Source organism: Phaethon lepturus, unplaced genomic scaffold (genome assembly GCF_000687285.1).
Source record: "Phaethon lepturus isolate BGI_N335 unplaced genomic scaffold, ASM68728v1 scaffold8085, whole genome shotgun sequence".
Taxonomy (NCBI): Eukaryota; Metazoa; Chordata; class Aves; order Phaethontiformes; family Phaethontidae; genus Phaethon; species Phaethon lepturus.
The window spans coordinates 1-15,839 of record NW_010542589.1 but is presented as its reverse complement, the minus strand read 5'-3'; the positions used below and the strand labels follow the sequence as shown (position 1 = coordinate 15,839).

The following is a 15,839-nucleotide window of genomic DNA, read 5'->3' as shown; positions in this document are numbered from 1 at the left end:
AAGACATGCTTTAGGAACTCTTCTGTGAATTGGCTTTGCTCATTAAATGCTCTGAGCAGGAAAAAAAAAAAAAAATCTGTGTGGATAAGAAGTTTTGCTTTTTCTGAATCCTGACTAAGTATAGAGTATTATAACACTCTGCTAGTCTGCAGCAATGGCAGTGTTTACAACATGCTTAGCTACTCCTCCCTTAGAGATTTAAAACAATAGCTGCCCTTGGGTTGTCATCTGCTGCTAAAGCTTTAGTACTTTTAAAATGGATATATCCAACAGTTAATCATTGCCAGGACATAGAATCAAAATACACTTTCTGAAGCCTAGCAAAAACCAGCTTAGTTTAGCATCCAATCTGTAAAAGTAAGTTGCTTCAGAATGGAGATTCCAGATGAGGCTGTATTGTATTCAGCTGTAATTAGAGACCCTTTCTTCCCCTTTTTAACCACTAAGGTTTTGATCTAGTTGGCCCCAGTCAAGGCACTGAAGTCTTTCCTGGTTGTTAATAGCATGGGAAGTTTCATTCATCCGAATATGCAGCTCTTTCTGCTGTACCTTTTTTCTGATCCATGTGTACAATTGCTTGCTTGTTTGGTGTCTTTATTATTATATGAAACCTACTGTTGAATCCTAACACTGCTGAACGGCAACTGTTGAAACAAGTGGACTGGTAAGTTAAATGGACTGGGAGTCGCACACGAGAATATCTGTAGGAGTGAACCAGCAGGTTGATGAAAGAGTTAATGATGCTGGAATGTCCCACTGCTCACAGCTATTAAGAAAGTCTGTACTTCATTATTTCCTCACGCTTCATTTTTCCATTTCAAAAAACCAGATGTCTGAGATTTTCTACCCCTGCAGACCCCAGACACTGTTCACTAAACAGAAACAAATCTAGATTCTTGGAACTAGGGGTCTGACTGTTAAGAGCCATTCGCTGGTCCGCTGTATACAACCTTCCACATGAGAAATGCACTTAACAGGGCAACACTGTAAGTGAAGGATTACAAAGTAAAATGAAGGGACAAAGGCAAGTGTGTTCTTTTGTTTTGTTTTTTTTTCCCCTCTTGTTTTTTTGGCAAGTTCTGAGAACAGCAGTTTAAAATGTCAGTATAACTCCTTGTGATATGTGGGGAATAAAGTGATCCACATACTGATTCTGGACACAGTTTTAAATCACTTCTATCTTCAGCTTGTGAATGAAAACCTGTTTGAGTAGTTAGTAGTAGGTTGAATGCCGTTGTAGAACTAACTGAATTTGGTTTAGTGAACCAGACTAATTCCCCCCTGCAAAATGGAAGAAGTCCCATACATTTCTGTTTCTCGTCCTGTTTTCTCAGCCTCCATCTTTTTTTGGAAAAGTCCATAAATCATTTTCTGCAGTGCTACTGCAAGAGCTTTCCTTTATGACCAGAAAAGACTTTGAATATGCCTTTAGGGGTTTTTTTCCCCCCATTCTGTTTGGTTTTTTGCTTATGTGGGAAATGTGTACATGTATGCATCTCACCTGGCTCACTTTGCATATCCATGATCTTTCCATTTCATTTTTTCAAGTTCCATGATATGTTTCAGTGACTTTTAAATTCCTGATTGCTACTGGTAGTTTACGAAACAACTGGAAAACATATGCTTAAAACTTTAATAAAAATGTATTTTTCTGAGAAAGGGTATACATTTAGCTTAAGTTCATGGTGCACTGTTCTATGTATTTAGTCTGACTTGTGTGTACTGTAGTCCATGGAACGTAACTTCTTCATCAGGCCTTTGATCTCTGTTCTGCGCTATGGCTTCTCTTTTAGGAGCTCTTTTCTGTACACTGGTTCAATTTTTCACTCTCCTTTTGAACTGTGGTTACCAGAGCTGGACCCAGCATTCCTTGAATCATCTCCCCAGTCCCACATTGCTTCTCTATTCCTGTGTGGTGTTCCTTGTGTATATGCTGAATCCTTATTTACACGCACTCACAATCCCTACAGCACTGAGCTGGGTACTGGCAGCTTATCTGCTTGCAGTTATCTGCTGATAGCTGTGATCTGCTGATAGCTTTTTTTGTTTGTGGTTTCCAAGATGAGTCTACCTTTAGAGTCTGGTCTACACAGTGTAGTCCAAGAAGTGTAACTTCCCACTTGACTGTGTGAATCTCCTAGTTGATTTCAGTGAGCTCAGTTTATCTAGTGATGAGGTCCTGTCCTCATGTTTTGTGGCCTATTTCTCTTCCACAAATGATGCAACCTATGATTATATATTTTCCTCTGGAATTCTAATGAAAGAATTAAATTTCTTAATAAGGAAATTTAAAACCAAGACTAAGGTAATATGGGAACTTACTAAAAATACCACTACTTCATGACATTTGTCCACTGACTCAGGTGATTTTTCAGTTGTTAATCATTTATCAAATTAAGATAGCCCACAATATTGTTGTTGTGGTTTAACCCCAGCCAGCAGTGAAGCACCACACAGCTGCTCACTGTTACTTCAAAAATGATACTGCCCTGTGGGCATAAGTAGAGTGGGAAATGCAAATGGAAAATGCAAAGCTATTAGGTCAGTGTGTTAACCTTCATCAGCCAAGCATGAACTGCATCAAAAAGCAGTGAGAACACATTTTTACTCAATTTTATAACAAATGCTAATCAGTAATGTTTAAGTGGAGATACTGAAAAATACTGAAACTTGATCCTGCTGTTAATAAAAGGCTGTTGCGACCCCCACTTTACTGCATCACTGAAGATTACCCAAGTCTTGCTCTTACTATTTGTTTTACATCTGGCATTATGAACTAACCCTAGTGTATACCATTTTTCTCACCATTAACATGATCATTTGGCTTGCCTTTCAAATGTGGGTTTCAAGAATGGTAAGAACCTCTGAAAATCAGGGCTGGTAACCTCTGGATATGGAGCCTTGAAATAGGTATGACTTGTTTTCCATTTGCTACGATAAGGTGTAGTAGTAGATGTAACAGCACCGTTTACACCAGGTGAGCATTATTTGTTCTTAGCTCTACCTGTTGTAATTAATGGAAGTTTTCTTCATGCCAGTCAAGAGATCAGAGAACTCTCCTAATGTTAATTGCTCTGTATCTTTGAGGAGTCTTGACTGGATGAAATATTACTGTATATTAAAGGAGGAGCACTAAGAAACCTCATTTGGGCTGCTTTTTCTGAAAGAAAAGTTACTAGCTGTAAGGTTTGTGTCCAGAAGCTGGCTTACAAAGTAGCCCTTGCATTACCTAAATATGTGCCAATTTTTGTTGTATGTTTTGTCTAGCTTGTGCTGTTAGCTCATCAAGGCAGGGAATGTGCTTTATTTACTGTGTCAATCTCATCTTTCAAACTCTGTCATAGCTAGCCTCATTTCAGACAGTTAATTAATGCAATTTAAAGCTTGCGACATCAGAGCATCTTCTCTTAAGTATACTGAGTAAAATGTATGACTGTATAAGCAGACTATTTATCCCAACCAACTGTCATCTGTATCTAAGATTGTTGTGCTATCATTGCTGCGCAGGCTACAACACTGGACTGGGATTCAGCTCACTTTTCTTTAGATGTCTCTAAATTTTAAGCATAGTAGTCCTGTTCATGATTCAGAGATAAGGAGAGAAAAAATACAGGATGGATTACAAGTGCCTGGTTTGGGCTGTCATAGCTAGTTTAGGGGCTTGTTTTGGTTTATAAATTTTAATATTGGCTAAATTCATGTTAGTGAGTTGAAATGAGTTTAATGTTGAAGAGCAGGTTAAAATGACTGAGTCAGCACACATGAACATGGTAATGCTGATTTTATTTCTTTTCGGATGTTTCTTTAACATAGATCACATCACACTTGATACTGTTAAAAAAGTTCCTCACAAATATAAGAGACTTTCAGGAGCACAGGAGCAGTAAAATACATAGTTATTCCTGGAAGTGAGTGGCAATAGGGTTTTTGACATCTTCTTATGCAACTGAAAAATCAGTGTTGATGGGGTTTTTTAGAAAGAACAAGTCATAGCCTCTGCCTTCTAGAAACTGACTACTAATTTTGAAGGTTAATTTGTTTGACTAGTCTCTTGACTTTAGGGGAGCTAATTGCATAATCAGGCTATTTGTGAGATTGGTCTTGATCATTGCAATATAAGTATTCTTCAAAAATTCCATCAGTATTCCTGTATAAAATCTGCAGATATAAATGTGAACATTGTCTTGAAATTAGAAGACATTGGTGTTTCAAGTTGCCAATAATGCTAATATATTTTATGTTTAACAGCTGGGTCTTATCTGGGATCGTATACGCACTCCTTTGTATAATTAATATTTTCTAATTAATTTTCTTAAAGTTGATCTAGTCTGTTGATGTAAAAACTTGTAAGCTGTTGGATATTCTCTAATTCTGGGAGTTTCAGATCAGAAGGAAAAATAAACGGCTTCTGCATTTGTTCTTATATCCCACTGAGGAGGGGCTAATAGTGTGTCTCAAAGATGACATGAATGCCATGAAGATTTTGTTCTACAATGAACAAAAGCAGGGTGGGTCAGTTTATCAATACTCTGTATTCACTCCTGCTTTCTCTTGTGAGTGGTGCATATAATTAGAGCTTAAAAAAAAAAGTGGCAAAACTATCTGGTTGCTGGAATCAACATTTCTTTTACCTGCATAGAGCGTTGAATACATGCAAACAAAATTTGAGGTAGATAATGGAGGCTTTCCTTTAGGGTCTGGTTTTGTACGTTGATTCAAGGCTCTCCACCACCCACATTAAAGCTGATGCCAAATATTTCAGTTGTTTAGTGAGCTGTTCTCCAGACGTTTCTATTTCTCTAATTGTGTCCAGGTGCATGAAACTTGTCCAAAGCTTTTGCTTGCATAACTAGTTTAAATAATAATAAAAAACTACCCTTCTTTTTTGTATTTGTGTGATTTACACCGCAGTAGTCTGGGCACATGGGATTAGCCTGTTGCTCAGCTGGGCTGGGTCTAGTCTGAGCCACACATAGCTAATGCGGTCCACCAGGCACTGTAAAAACAAGGAAGGAATAAATGGAAGTGTAATGTTAAAGCCTCTTCAGCAGCCAGTTTGCGCTAAGTATTTCTAACTGTCTGTAGAAATCACTGACAGGAAAAAGTTATTCCCCTATAATCAGAGCTCTTTCTTTCCCAGTGCACAGAACCCTTCAGGGCTCTCAAGTGTAAGGTAAAACTAAGCCAGATTTCTTTGTCTGGAAAAAGAAAAATATTATTTTTACTGTATTCTTCTAATGTCATTATGTTGTTTAGCATCTAGAAGGATGTATTGATCCACATGACATTCCCTATTGCATGATAGATAATACTATAAGAAGATGTATATTTTAGTCCAGACTGTTTTGTAAAATTTAAACCAAAAGAACAGAATCTCAGAATCTCATGATAATCTGGAGAGTTAGCCTTTCTTCTGTAACCTTTACAGTAATACATATACATGTGATGTAACCATTGTGCATCATAAGTTTCTCTTTGTACATAGTGTACATATTCCTGTTTTCTGTATAGCCTTACTTATGCTATAGGACTGAACAATCTATCCCTGCAATTCCTTTCTTAGGTCTAAAAGTATCAAACAAATGCTCAAATTTGATAACTGAACTCTAAAAATCTAATATACATCAAAGCAACGAGTTGTTTCACTCCGGTTTTGTAAAGAAGTCACCATGTGCATCATGGTGTGGTTTTCCCTTGCTCTGAAGGGAAACTCGACTTTTAGCATTACAAAAAAGCCTTTATCCACTGTATGGCCTGGCTAATTAGTCACATTTTAAGGCCAAATGAGTAGACATTGGGTTCACAAGTTGGACAGAATGTTCTTGCTAATGTGCCTCAAGGAGAAAGACATGGTTTCCAGCTTCTGTTTATGATGCTTCAGTGTAGGAAGCTGCAGGGGGGCTGTTTGTTCTGTTTTAAACTAGACAGTGAAAGATAAAATGACATAAGTTTAAGGCAAATGTGTCACATTTACATAGGGCAGACTATTCCTGAAGGTACGCTGAAGGCATATGCCTTCAAGGTTTGTTAAAGTGACATGTTCCTCCAGTGGTAAGAATACTTGATTTATAAGTGGTCAGCACACATTAAGTGTTAATAGAACATAGTTATTAGTTCAAAAACGAATATTCACTGGTCTGGTTTTTTTGTGGTGTGTTTTTTTTTTTGTTTTGGTTTTTTTTTCACAGAAGTGGAAAAGACCAAATGCCAGCGTGAACGAGAAGTAGCTCTTGGAAGCGGAGGCACTTTCTTCCCAAAGGAGATAAGAATTGGTCACTTCATTCCCCAGTGTGATGAGCATGGGAATTACCTACCCACTCAGTGCCATTCTAGCAGTGGATATTGTTGGTGTGTGGACAGGGACGGAAATGAGATTGATGGCACCAGAAGCGGCCCGGGGGTTCGACCACCCTGTAAGTGGGTTAAGCGCTTGTTTCTTCTGGGTGTCTCTCCACCCAAGTGCACTGTCTCCCAAATGTGGGGCTTAGTCATGCCCCTGAGATACAGCACTAACCTGGACCAGGGCAGATCTTTGCTGTCCCAGTGATGATACACCTTGTGCTGCAGCCCTTCGGTAACTGCAGCATACACTTTTCCTGCAGCCAGGGCATCTGGACAGCTGTGTTGAGCCTCTGAATAAGAAGATGGTTTTCTGACTTCTTCAATTCTTTAAAACTGTGAGGGGCCCCTATAGTTTCTGACCTTTGGGAGCTGTGGCAAATCTGAATGTGTGGTAACTGACTTGCTTCAGGAAATGAAGGATGTTCCTTCCTACACCTTCTTCACTTCAGCTGCAAAATCAGATAGGTTTTTCTAAATGTTTGAAGGAAAGAGCAATTACAGAGCTGAACATGAAAAGACCTATTATATTAATCGCTCCTTGGATGACAGAGAAAGGGAAAAATTCAGAAGCTTTCTGCATCTGATTATAGTCACTAGTGTCTGCTTATAGGGCTGTTTCCTTCGAAGAAGTCTGACTGTAATTGTGTCTCTGCAAATAACAAGGAGCCTTGTTATGCTGTACAAGCTAATTTTTTCCTCATCTGTTTCCTTCTCTACGAACAAGGTCTGAGCACAGCTGCTCCTCCTGTTGTTATTGGTCCCTCTGTTCGACCAGATACAGTACCTCTGCCGCCAGGAACACACTTGCTCTTTGCCCAAAGTGGTAAAATTGAACACGTTCCACTAGAGGGAAACAACATGAAGAAAAATGGTGCAAAAGCACTCTTGCATATTCCAGTAAGTAACCTACTATACTAAGTCCATGTGTTTTAGGAGACTTGTGATACAGATGAAAGTGAGAGTGTTTGTCTATGTCACTTGATAATTTAAGTTCCAAACTCAATTTTTACTCTTGATTAAAATTTCAATGTCCCATCACTTTGTCACTGAAAATTCCTGATCTGACTAGTCAAAAAGCCTAAAACTGAGCTATAGAAAAAATTACTCGCTTTTGAAGAATAGCTTATAAGACAGAAATCTAACATTTGCGATATCGAATGCCTCCAGTGCTCATGATATAAACTTTCCTACGCTCACGCTTCCCTTGGCTTTCTGACTCTGGTATAAAAGTCTGAGACCTACAAGAGCAGTATGTGTGTGTTTTGTTTTTTTTTTTTTTTAATTGTCTCTCAAAATTTTTTCCTAAGTCTTACTCTCTTCCTGTTATTCAGTCCATTCTCTGCACTTCTTGGCTACAGATATATATAGATTATTTTTTTCTTCTTTTTTGCTTCCTTCTCCATGTGCAGACCCAGTGGGTGGTAAATCTTTTTCCCACACTTCTTACTCCTGTCCTGAGAATCTTTTTTCCTTGAAAATGAATCCCTGATGCTGAGAACCTATCTATTCCATCACCCATGACACATGCCAACTTCTCGCACTTCGAGCTTCATCACATTCATTTGTTTTGCCCAAAGCCTGGGACTTCTGTTTTCATTCCAGTATTACTGTATTTATAATAGATAGCAATAGCAGGTAGCATGCTGGCCTCTTTTTTACATTACTGTGAATATTTAGTAGACCAAATAGTGACTAAACTACACAGATTCAGTTCTGTAAATAGCACCATGAACTGTGGTGTGATATAAGGGCAAAATCAAGCTTTTGTGTCTTGTCTAAAGTGCTGCTGCAATAATGTAAAAATAAAGTAAAATACTGCATGCAAAATGGTGTAGTTAGGCTCATACAGGGACATGATTCTGAATCCTTGTCACCTAGTCTCATTTACTTGATATACCTTAAATGAATTAATTAGAAGTATCTTCAGGAAAGAGCTTCCAAGAGATAAGATGAAGAGAAAACTCTTAAAACTTTCAGTTGAAATGAAACTTTCTGTCTCTAACAGTGTTGTCTCTGCTTGTGTTGTCTTAATGGTGTATATTTGCAAAGTGACAGAGTTTAGCAGCGTAGAGGAATTGTTTTATAATCTACAGCATTAATGTATGCTGATGAATAAGTGCATCCATTTTAATGCACGGTTTTGGACCATCTTTCTAAGAAGTTGAAAGTTACAAAAAGCAGCAGAGGCGATAGATCTGGGAATCCATGTGAAATTATTGTTTTAACCTGAAAATCTCTTTCATTTGTCTGGAGGGAAGAGTTTTAATTCTAAACTCAAACTCTAGTCCTATCTTCTTCTGCCTGGAAAATTGCATATATAGGTTCCTTGTCCCTGAGCATATTCTTTCCAGCAGAATGACTTAGGGGGAGTATTTGTTTAAGCGATTTTTTATTTTAAAAGCTGCTAGAACTTTTTTGAGTCAAATGATGCTACATAGGTAGCACTGCTGAAATGCAGCCATCATGCATGGATTGATGAATATACAGAACATGAGTCAGATTTCCTAGAAGTCATTATTCTTCCTTGAAGGGAAAGAATGAGAGAAAAAAGCACATGAGAATAACATGGTAAAATAACAACATGAGCTTTCTTTAAATGGATACGTAGGTGAAGTTGTAGGAGTGAGACAAACTGTTCGGTAGTAATATCTACAATGCTTTTTTGAAATAATTGTAAATGGTGTCTGCTAGTTAAATGGTACTTCTCATTTGAAGTGTTTTTCTAAGCTATTCTACAATGACTGCCAGCTGTACTCCCCATCTCCCACCTTTCCTGAAGAATTCTGTTTTTTCAGGCTTGAGACGTGGATCCATAAGCTAGTGCTGCTGACAAATAATTGTTGTTTAGCATAAGCTGATGTAATTTGTTTGTTGACCAACAGGACAAAGTTGTTATTGGAGTTGCTTATGATTGCACGGACAAGATGGTTTATTGGACAGACATTAGTGGCCCTTCGATTAGCAGGGCTAGCCTGCATGGTGGGGAGCCAACCACCATCATCAAAACAGGTAAGAGCAAAAGATTCTTCTGCTTGCTACTCCCTAGGAATGGCATTAGAGACTTGAATTTAGTAATACAGACTTCCCAGACGTTGCCTGATCATTAGCATTACAAGTTGGTGTTATTTGGATAAACAATAACCAAAAAGTCTGGATAACATAAAAAAAAGATCTTTTTCCTGTGCAGTAGCCCTTCACTACCTTTCCACTGCTAAGATAGGCAAGAAGTTGGTTCTCTTTAAATAAGCTGAGTTTAAGGCCAGAAGTGGGAGCAGCATGTCAGTGAGTTGTTTCTGTCCTTACTTGCAGTTGCAGGATACTGCATCTGTCTAATCATTGAATGTCTTGTGAACATCACTGCGGATGTTTTAATTGAAGGCTGAGGAATTTTAAAGTTGAATCAAACTGCTGTATGGTTTTAAAGCATATCTCAAGGCACTAAAAGGTGCAGGGTTCAGAGCCTTACAGTCTGGGCTTTGAACGGTGTCTCAGCTCCTCACAGAAATTTTTAGAGGATTTCTGTACCCATTTACAGTCCTAGGCTGTGCTTATATTCTTGCCGTGTTTAACAAAATAAAAAAAAAAACCCGCTCCTTTGGATGTTTTGTCACTTCTGGGGAGGAATCTTGAGGTAGACTTGAGGCCTTTACTGTTCTCTACCTGTGGTGGCATCCTTAGGGCTGCTACTATGGTGGAGCAGCACAGCTAGTACTCTCAGGGCAAATCCTCAGGTCATGGCATCCGGGGTTTTCAAAGTGCACTCAAGACCTCACTTTTCCTGTGTTGAGGATTGGCTGTGCTATGTTGTGCCCAGCCTGGCAGCCTTCATGTAGCCCACCTCTTTTATAGTCGTGTCTTGTCAACCGTTCTGATCAGATAGAGTAGTCCAGCATGCTTCCTGAAAGGGTTGCATGTCCCTGGCCATGAGGAATGGAACATATAGGTAGGCTAAGCTCAGACTACTATAGATAGATGCTAGTTATGTGTACAGTGATGCAATGGCTACAAGATGTAAATATGTGAAGAAGGAAGGTTATCACTAAAACCCAAGTCATGTGCTGGAGTAGACCCATTGTTGTTCAATGTATTTATGATCTGAAAAGGGGATGATGGATTGTCAGTTTGCTGTTGAATGGATATTGAACACCATCAAAACTGAAGCTGACTGAAGAGTTGCATTGATATGTTTATATGGAATGTCATCTGTGGGTGTCACTCTTTGATACTTGTTCTGGCAAGCAAGGTAGGTAATCCACTGGCTAGCTGAGATTTGGGTATGTGTAGTCCTTTTCTCTCCTGTTCTCTGCCTGTCAGTTGCCCGCTCTGCTGAGAAAGGACTGGTGAGCAGGGAGGTTGAAGAAGAGAACCCCTGCTCTCTGTTCCTGGGCTTGGGGATTAAACAGTTGAAAGGCAGTTTTAGAAATGGTTTCAGCTGTGACTTTCCATGCCTCCCACCCAAGTTGTAAAATAAAAGTGAGTAAAGCCACTTTGTTTAGTTTTCACCCTTGGATTTTGAGAGGGATTTGAGAATTGGACTAGAGAGTATTGTGGGGTTAGTGCTTTTACAGTTGATGTCCTGTTTTTATACTCTTTCCTACAAGACGCTGCTCGCTGCAGTCCATGTTCATTTTCATTAGAAGAGTAAGTGTAAGCCCATGCATCTTAATTATGAAAACCTTTTTTGCATGGAAAGGGTTAAGGGGAAGGACAGTTTTGGAGAACAAAGTGAATGTGGGGGCATTAATAAATGGCAAAAATAGCTGGAGGCACTTTTTGAATACTAGTGTCCTCAGGATCCTAGAACACCCGTGAAGTCAAGATACTGGAGGAGGTCACCCTTGCATTGGATCCTTTGCAGCTATTGTCACAAGAATTTAGGAAATTATTTTAGCAAAATGATCAACCAGTTTTAAAACACTACAACAGATTTGCTTTAGTTTTCTTTGGATGTGTTTAGTATCTCTCCCTGGAGTTTGTGCTTCAGAATAGCCACATTGCTGGGACTTAGGCAGTGAATCTCTCGATGGGGCAGCTTGGATCCTACCATTGTCCTGGGAAGGGAAAAGGGAGAGCCTAAGGCCATCCTTAACAATTCCAACAATTATGGAGTTTCATATTTCTGTACAACTTAGTGGCTGAGATATTTGTAAGACTTCTTTTTCACTCCAACATATTTAATCTGAAAGGGACTCTAACATGTAGTGCAAGCATGTGCCTGTACAACTACAAATTCTGTGGGGAAAGGATTTCTGATTTCCACCATTAAAGTGTTTTCTCAGATTCATCACTTTTTAAAGTGAGGGAAATTACTATCTTTAAAAATTCTATATAGATATGAATTAGTCTAATGAGAGTGTGTATGCACACATTAAAAATCTTGCAGTGTGTAAAATATTGTAAAACTATTTGTGAAGGCTTTCAATTAAATTTGATTATTTTAGGTATTTCAAGATGCTTCAATGCCACATGGAAACCTCATGGCTTTTATCTGCTACAAAAAAAACATTGTATGTGTAAAAACATCTCATGACTGCTGTTGTTCTATTGTTTGCATAGGAAGTGAGTGCTATTCCTGAAGAGATGTTGAGCAATGTTGCACTTTACTTTCTGTATGTTAACGGGCCCTTCAATAAGGAGTCAGAACACAGTAAGGTTGAATACTGAGTATTTGAGTGGATGTCTTCTACGCTGGTCAAAACTGAAACTTTAAAATTTCAGGAAATAGGAGAATGCCTCCCTCAGAAGACTCATGAGAATTCTTCGTTTTGTTTTGATCTTTGCCTTTTTCCTCCCATGAGCTGCAGCTGCTTTCTTCAGTTCACATGTATTTTTGTGGAATGCACTACTTTTTTTCTTTGTTAAAGCTCTTGTGATCCAAATTGCATTGCTTTGCAGAAACATGTTTTATTGTGGAGCCCCATCCAGTTCTCATCTATCCCTGCAGCTGTATAGCCTGTGGAGGCTTTCTGAGCTCTGCAGCTGTGGACGCAGGTCGGGAAGGGGAGCTTTCCTCTTTGTTGTAGTTGCTTAAGTCGTATCAGCCATACACGCCTGTACAAGTCAGTCCCCAGGGACAGAGCCTGTGACTGTATCAGGACTGATGACAATATAGCAGGAACACATTTGTGCCTCTGGAAAGACTGGTGATACATGAAGCCTATATATTCCCTTACCCTTCCATGGGGGATAGTTTTTTCTGTCTCATTGTCAACTGGATGGGAAAGACATTTACTTTAGACATCGCTACATCTCCTGGCCCATAGTTGATGCAAGGAAGGTGAAGCAAGGAATTTAGGCAGGGAACAGGGGTCCTGGGAATCAGTGGCAGCAGATCTTTTGGCTGCTACTTTCTCTGTTTCCTAAAAGAGGCTGGGAGCTGTTCTACCACCATTTAGTCAGTGATCTTCTGATCCCAGAGACTGGAGATTGTTGCTACCATCATCTCAAAGTGAGGCCACTCTCAGCAGCCTCTGCCATTAGCAAGAAAAGAAGTAGGAATATTTGAGGGTCTGAAGTATGTATGAGGTGGTTTCTTGCAGATGACAGGTTTAGCTCCACAGAGACACTTGGAGAAACACAAGTAGTAATGTGAAGTCAGTGTAACTAAGTATGCTCAAGTACCTTTGGGAGGAGTAAAGAGAGAACTGATTCAGATGCATTTGGCCCCCCACCCCGTGTATGAGCTGTGAGTCAGAAGCAGTGCTGTACATCTTATTTGTTCTTTTCCACCTCTTCAGCAATGAATAGACATCCAAAGTGTCATGTGTCCAGGTTAAGTGTGGTAAGTATAATCCACCTGTGGTAAGTATAATCCACAGCAAGGGCTGTTTAGGCTATTGTGCAACTATTATTCATAGCAAAGTCACAGCAGCAAACTTTAGACAGCTTCTGCCCAGTGTTCTGGACCAGATGCCTTTTCTGCAGGAAGGTTGTTTATGTCACATACTGTTTACTTAATGGCTGTCAGTAAATAAACTTGGGAATTGATAGAAGGCTAATGGGCCACATTCCATCATTCTTGGATATTTTCATGATGTGTAGATCTGCATTTGAAAGGTGGGGTTCTTTTTCAACAGCTGGCTTGTATGAATGGTCACTTCACCTCTTTTTATGAGTGACCATGTATAATTCTTCCTTTTTCTTTGGGAACTGAAATTGGACTAAAATTGATTTGTACCTGTCTTTGGCTTTGTTACATCCCACGCAGCCTGCCTGCTCTTTTTCAGTGGATATATGAACCCTGAAAAGTATAGAGCAGTTTTTCACAGTGGCTGGATTAAACCTTGGAGAGCTATGTATTTATTTTGCTTCCTTCATCTGAGTTAGAAATTACTAAAGCAGTAAGGTCATTATCTGCTATTTCCTGTTGCTTTTGGAACAACTAACTGTCCAAGAAAAACTGTGCACATACAGTACTAAAACATGTTCCAAAAAGAATTGCTGTGCAAAAACAAAGAACTGGGTCTAAATTCCATCAGTTAGCTAATATCATTATCTCTAGTGCTTTGGAGCTTGATTATCTTTAAGTATTGCATTGGCTAAACTTAAAATAAATCCAGTTTTCAGAGGGGTGCCACATATGCCAGAACCAAAGAAGGAGAAATATTAAGGATTGTAAAATCTGTTTAGGTCTTGGTGCGCTAAGGAGGGTAGAATAAGATTCTGATAATCTCTACTGTTTATTTCTCTGCTACCAACTCTTTTTCTGTGTCCATCCCCCAAGGAAAGCTTACATGCATGATGAGTTGGTTCCTCATCTAATTTGTCAACGTATTTGTGAAAGTTCTGTGTATGTAAACTTCATAAGGCAAAATGCATATTCCTTTTCCAGCTGACATGAAGTAGCTTTTGTTGGACCACAGCCAGAAAACTGAAGAAAACTTACCTCAGTTAAGAGTTGTACTTAGGAGGCTGACATTGTATATGGGGAATAAATATAATGTCTAGGCATGTTTTTCTGTGTTCTCCCGCAGACTTGGGAAGCCCTGAAGGGATAGCTGTAGACCATCTAGGTCGCAACATCTTCTGGACTGACTCTCAACTGGATAGAATAGAAGTGGCTAGGCTGGATGGGCGCCAGCGTCGCATCCTTTTTGACAGTGGCCTGGTGAACCCCAGAGCAATTGTTGTGGATCCTATGAGAGGGTATGGATATGTTGTCAAGAGACATGTGCAAAGCTTGATTTCATTTATTTATTTAACATGAGCATGTACTGTGAGTCCATGTTTTTAGGCCGTCTGTAGACAATAATAGGACTGCCTTTCCTAAAACAATGAACAAACAGAAATGAAACAATTACTTGTGTCCTGTATCTAAGTGGTACACTGGAAAGAAAACTTCTAAAATGCCTGCTAGGTAATACTATGGTATTTTGTTGAGAGGTTTGTCAAATACTTATTTGTGATTTGCTTTCAGTACATTGTTTGCAAGATGGCAAACGTTGCCCTTACCTTAAAAATATTTTTTTTGCAAGATTACTGGTCTAAAATACTAGATTAAGTAGTCTTATATTTTCATTTCCATTATGGCAGCCTTTCTTCCTACACAGTGTTCCTTCTTGGAAACTCCCATGGTGTCTCTTCTGTCATCATTTTCACTTCTGTCATTCAGTTGTCTGAGAAGGTCCTATTGGGCTTGTATTTGAAGATGTATATAACCACATACTTTACAAATTGAGCCTATAAGGTGCAGTCACAGAAATAGCCTAGCAGAGTGTCAGTAGGAAAGTGTAAATGTTTTCAAGTTATGCTTCCAGCCTGCAAAAATGGAAGCATATACATATGTTTATGTGGTCTTTGATCTGTTAACATTTTTTCCTCTCTGAATATTGAGAGGAAGAAATATGGGGAAAATGAAAACTACTACAGAGTACTGCATGTCTGTTCATTAATGTCTGAACTTGCCTGCTGTTGTCCTGGTGCAACTTTTTGTAGTGTGGCCACTGGTGAGAAGAGACATTTCAGTCAAAATATTCAGAAGCACAGAAGCAAAGAGGCTTTCTTTTCGGTCTTGAATTGCTGGGAAGCTCTACTAAATGATTGCTTAATTGATATACTAGGCATTTGGAGTGCTCTTAAGTGAGAATTAGTTTGTGAACAAAAGTACTATATTGCTCAGGGAGAGTTTGTTTTTGGAAGATGCATCCTCGTGCCAGATGTTTGCAAACAAGGTTTGTAGTGAGAAAAGAATGCATGTGATCTATGAAAATTTGAGTGAAACAAAATTAAATTAAAAAAGTAATGGTCTTAACTTCTCTAATTCCTTTAACATAAAATAAAGTTTTACACAAAAGCCACATAGTAATGGGCTGAAAACATCTGTGGATGTACATCAAGTGACAGCATAATAAGAAAAAAACAATGCACTTTGTGGTGTGAGGGGAGAGGCACAAGTGTAATCAGACTGAGGAGAGACCTCTGTTCTGTGCAGAGCTCCGTTGATGGAGTAGGGCTTTGGGTTCAGGTCAAGCAGCATGGACTTATGTCTGCTGGTAGAT

General features: G+C 39.1%; 1 protein-coding gene across 1 annotated transcript in view; it reads left to right on the top strand.

Annotated features, from left to right (window-relative positions):
• NID1 (nidogen 1) overlaps positions 1–14,512 on the top strand; it is a gene marked incomplete at both ends in the record, with an annotated part of 32,483 nt that extends 17,971 nt beyond the window's left edge. The window contains 4 exons of the mRNA XM_010288073.1: positions 6,189–6,413; positions 7,067–7,239; positions 9,225–9,351; positions 14,316–14,512. Coding sequence (XP_010286375.1) covers positions 6,189–6,413; positions 7,067–7,239; positions 9,225–9,351; positions 14,316–14,512 — 722 coding nt within the window. The remainder of the gene's footprint in view (positions 1–6,188; positions 6,414–7,066; positions 7,240–9,224; positions 9,352–14,315) is intronic.
• Between the last annotated feature and the right edge of the window lie 1,327 nt (positions 14,513–15,839).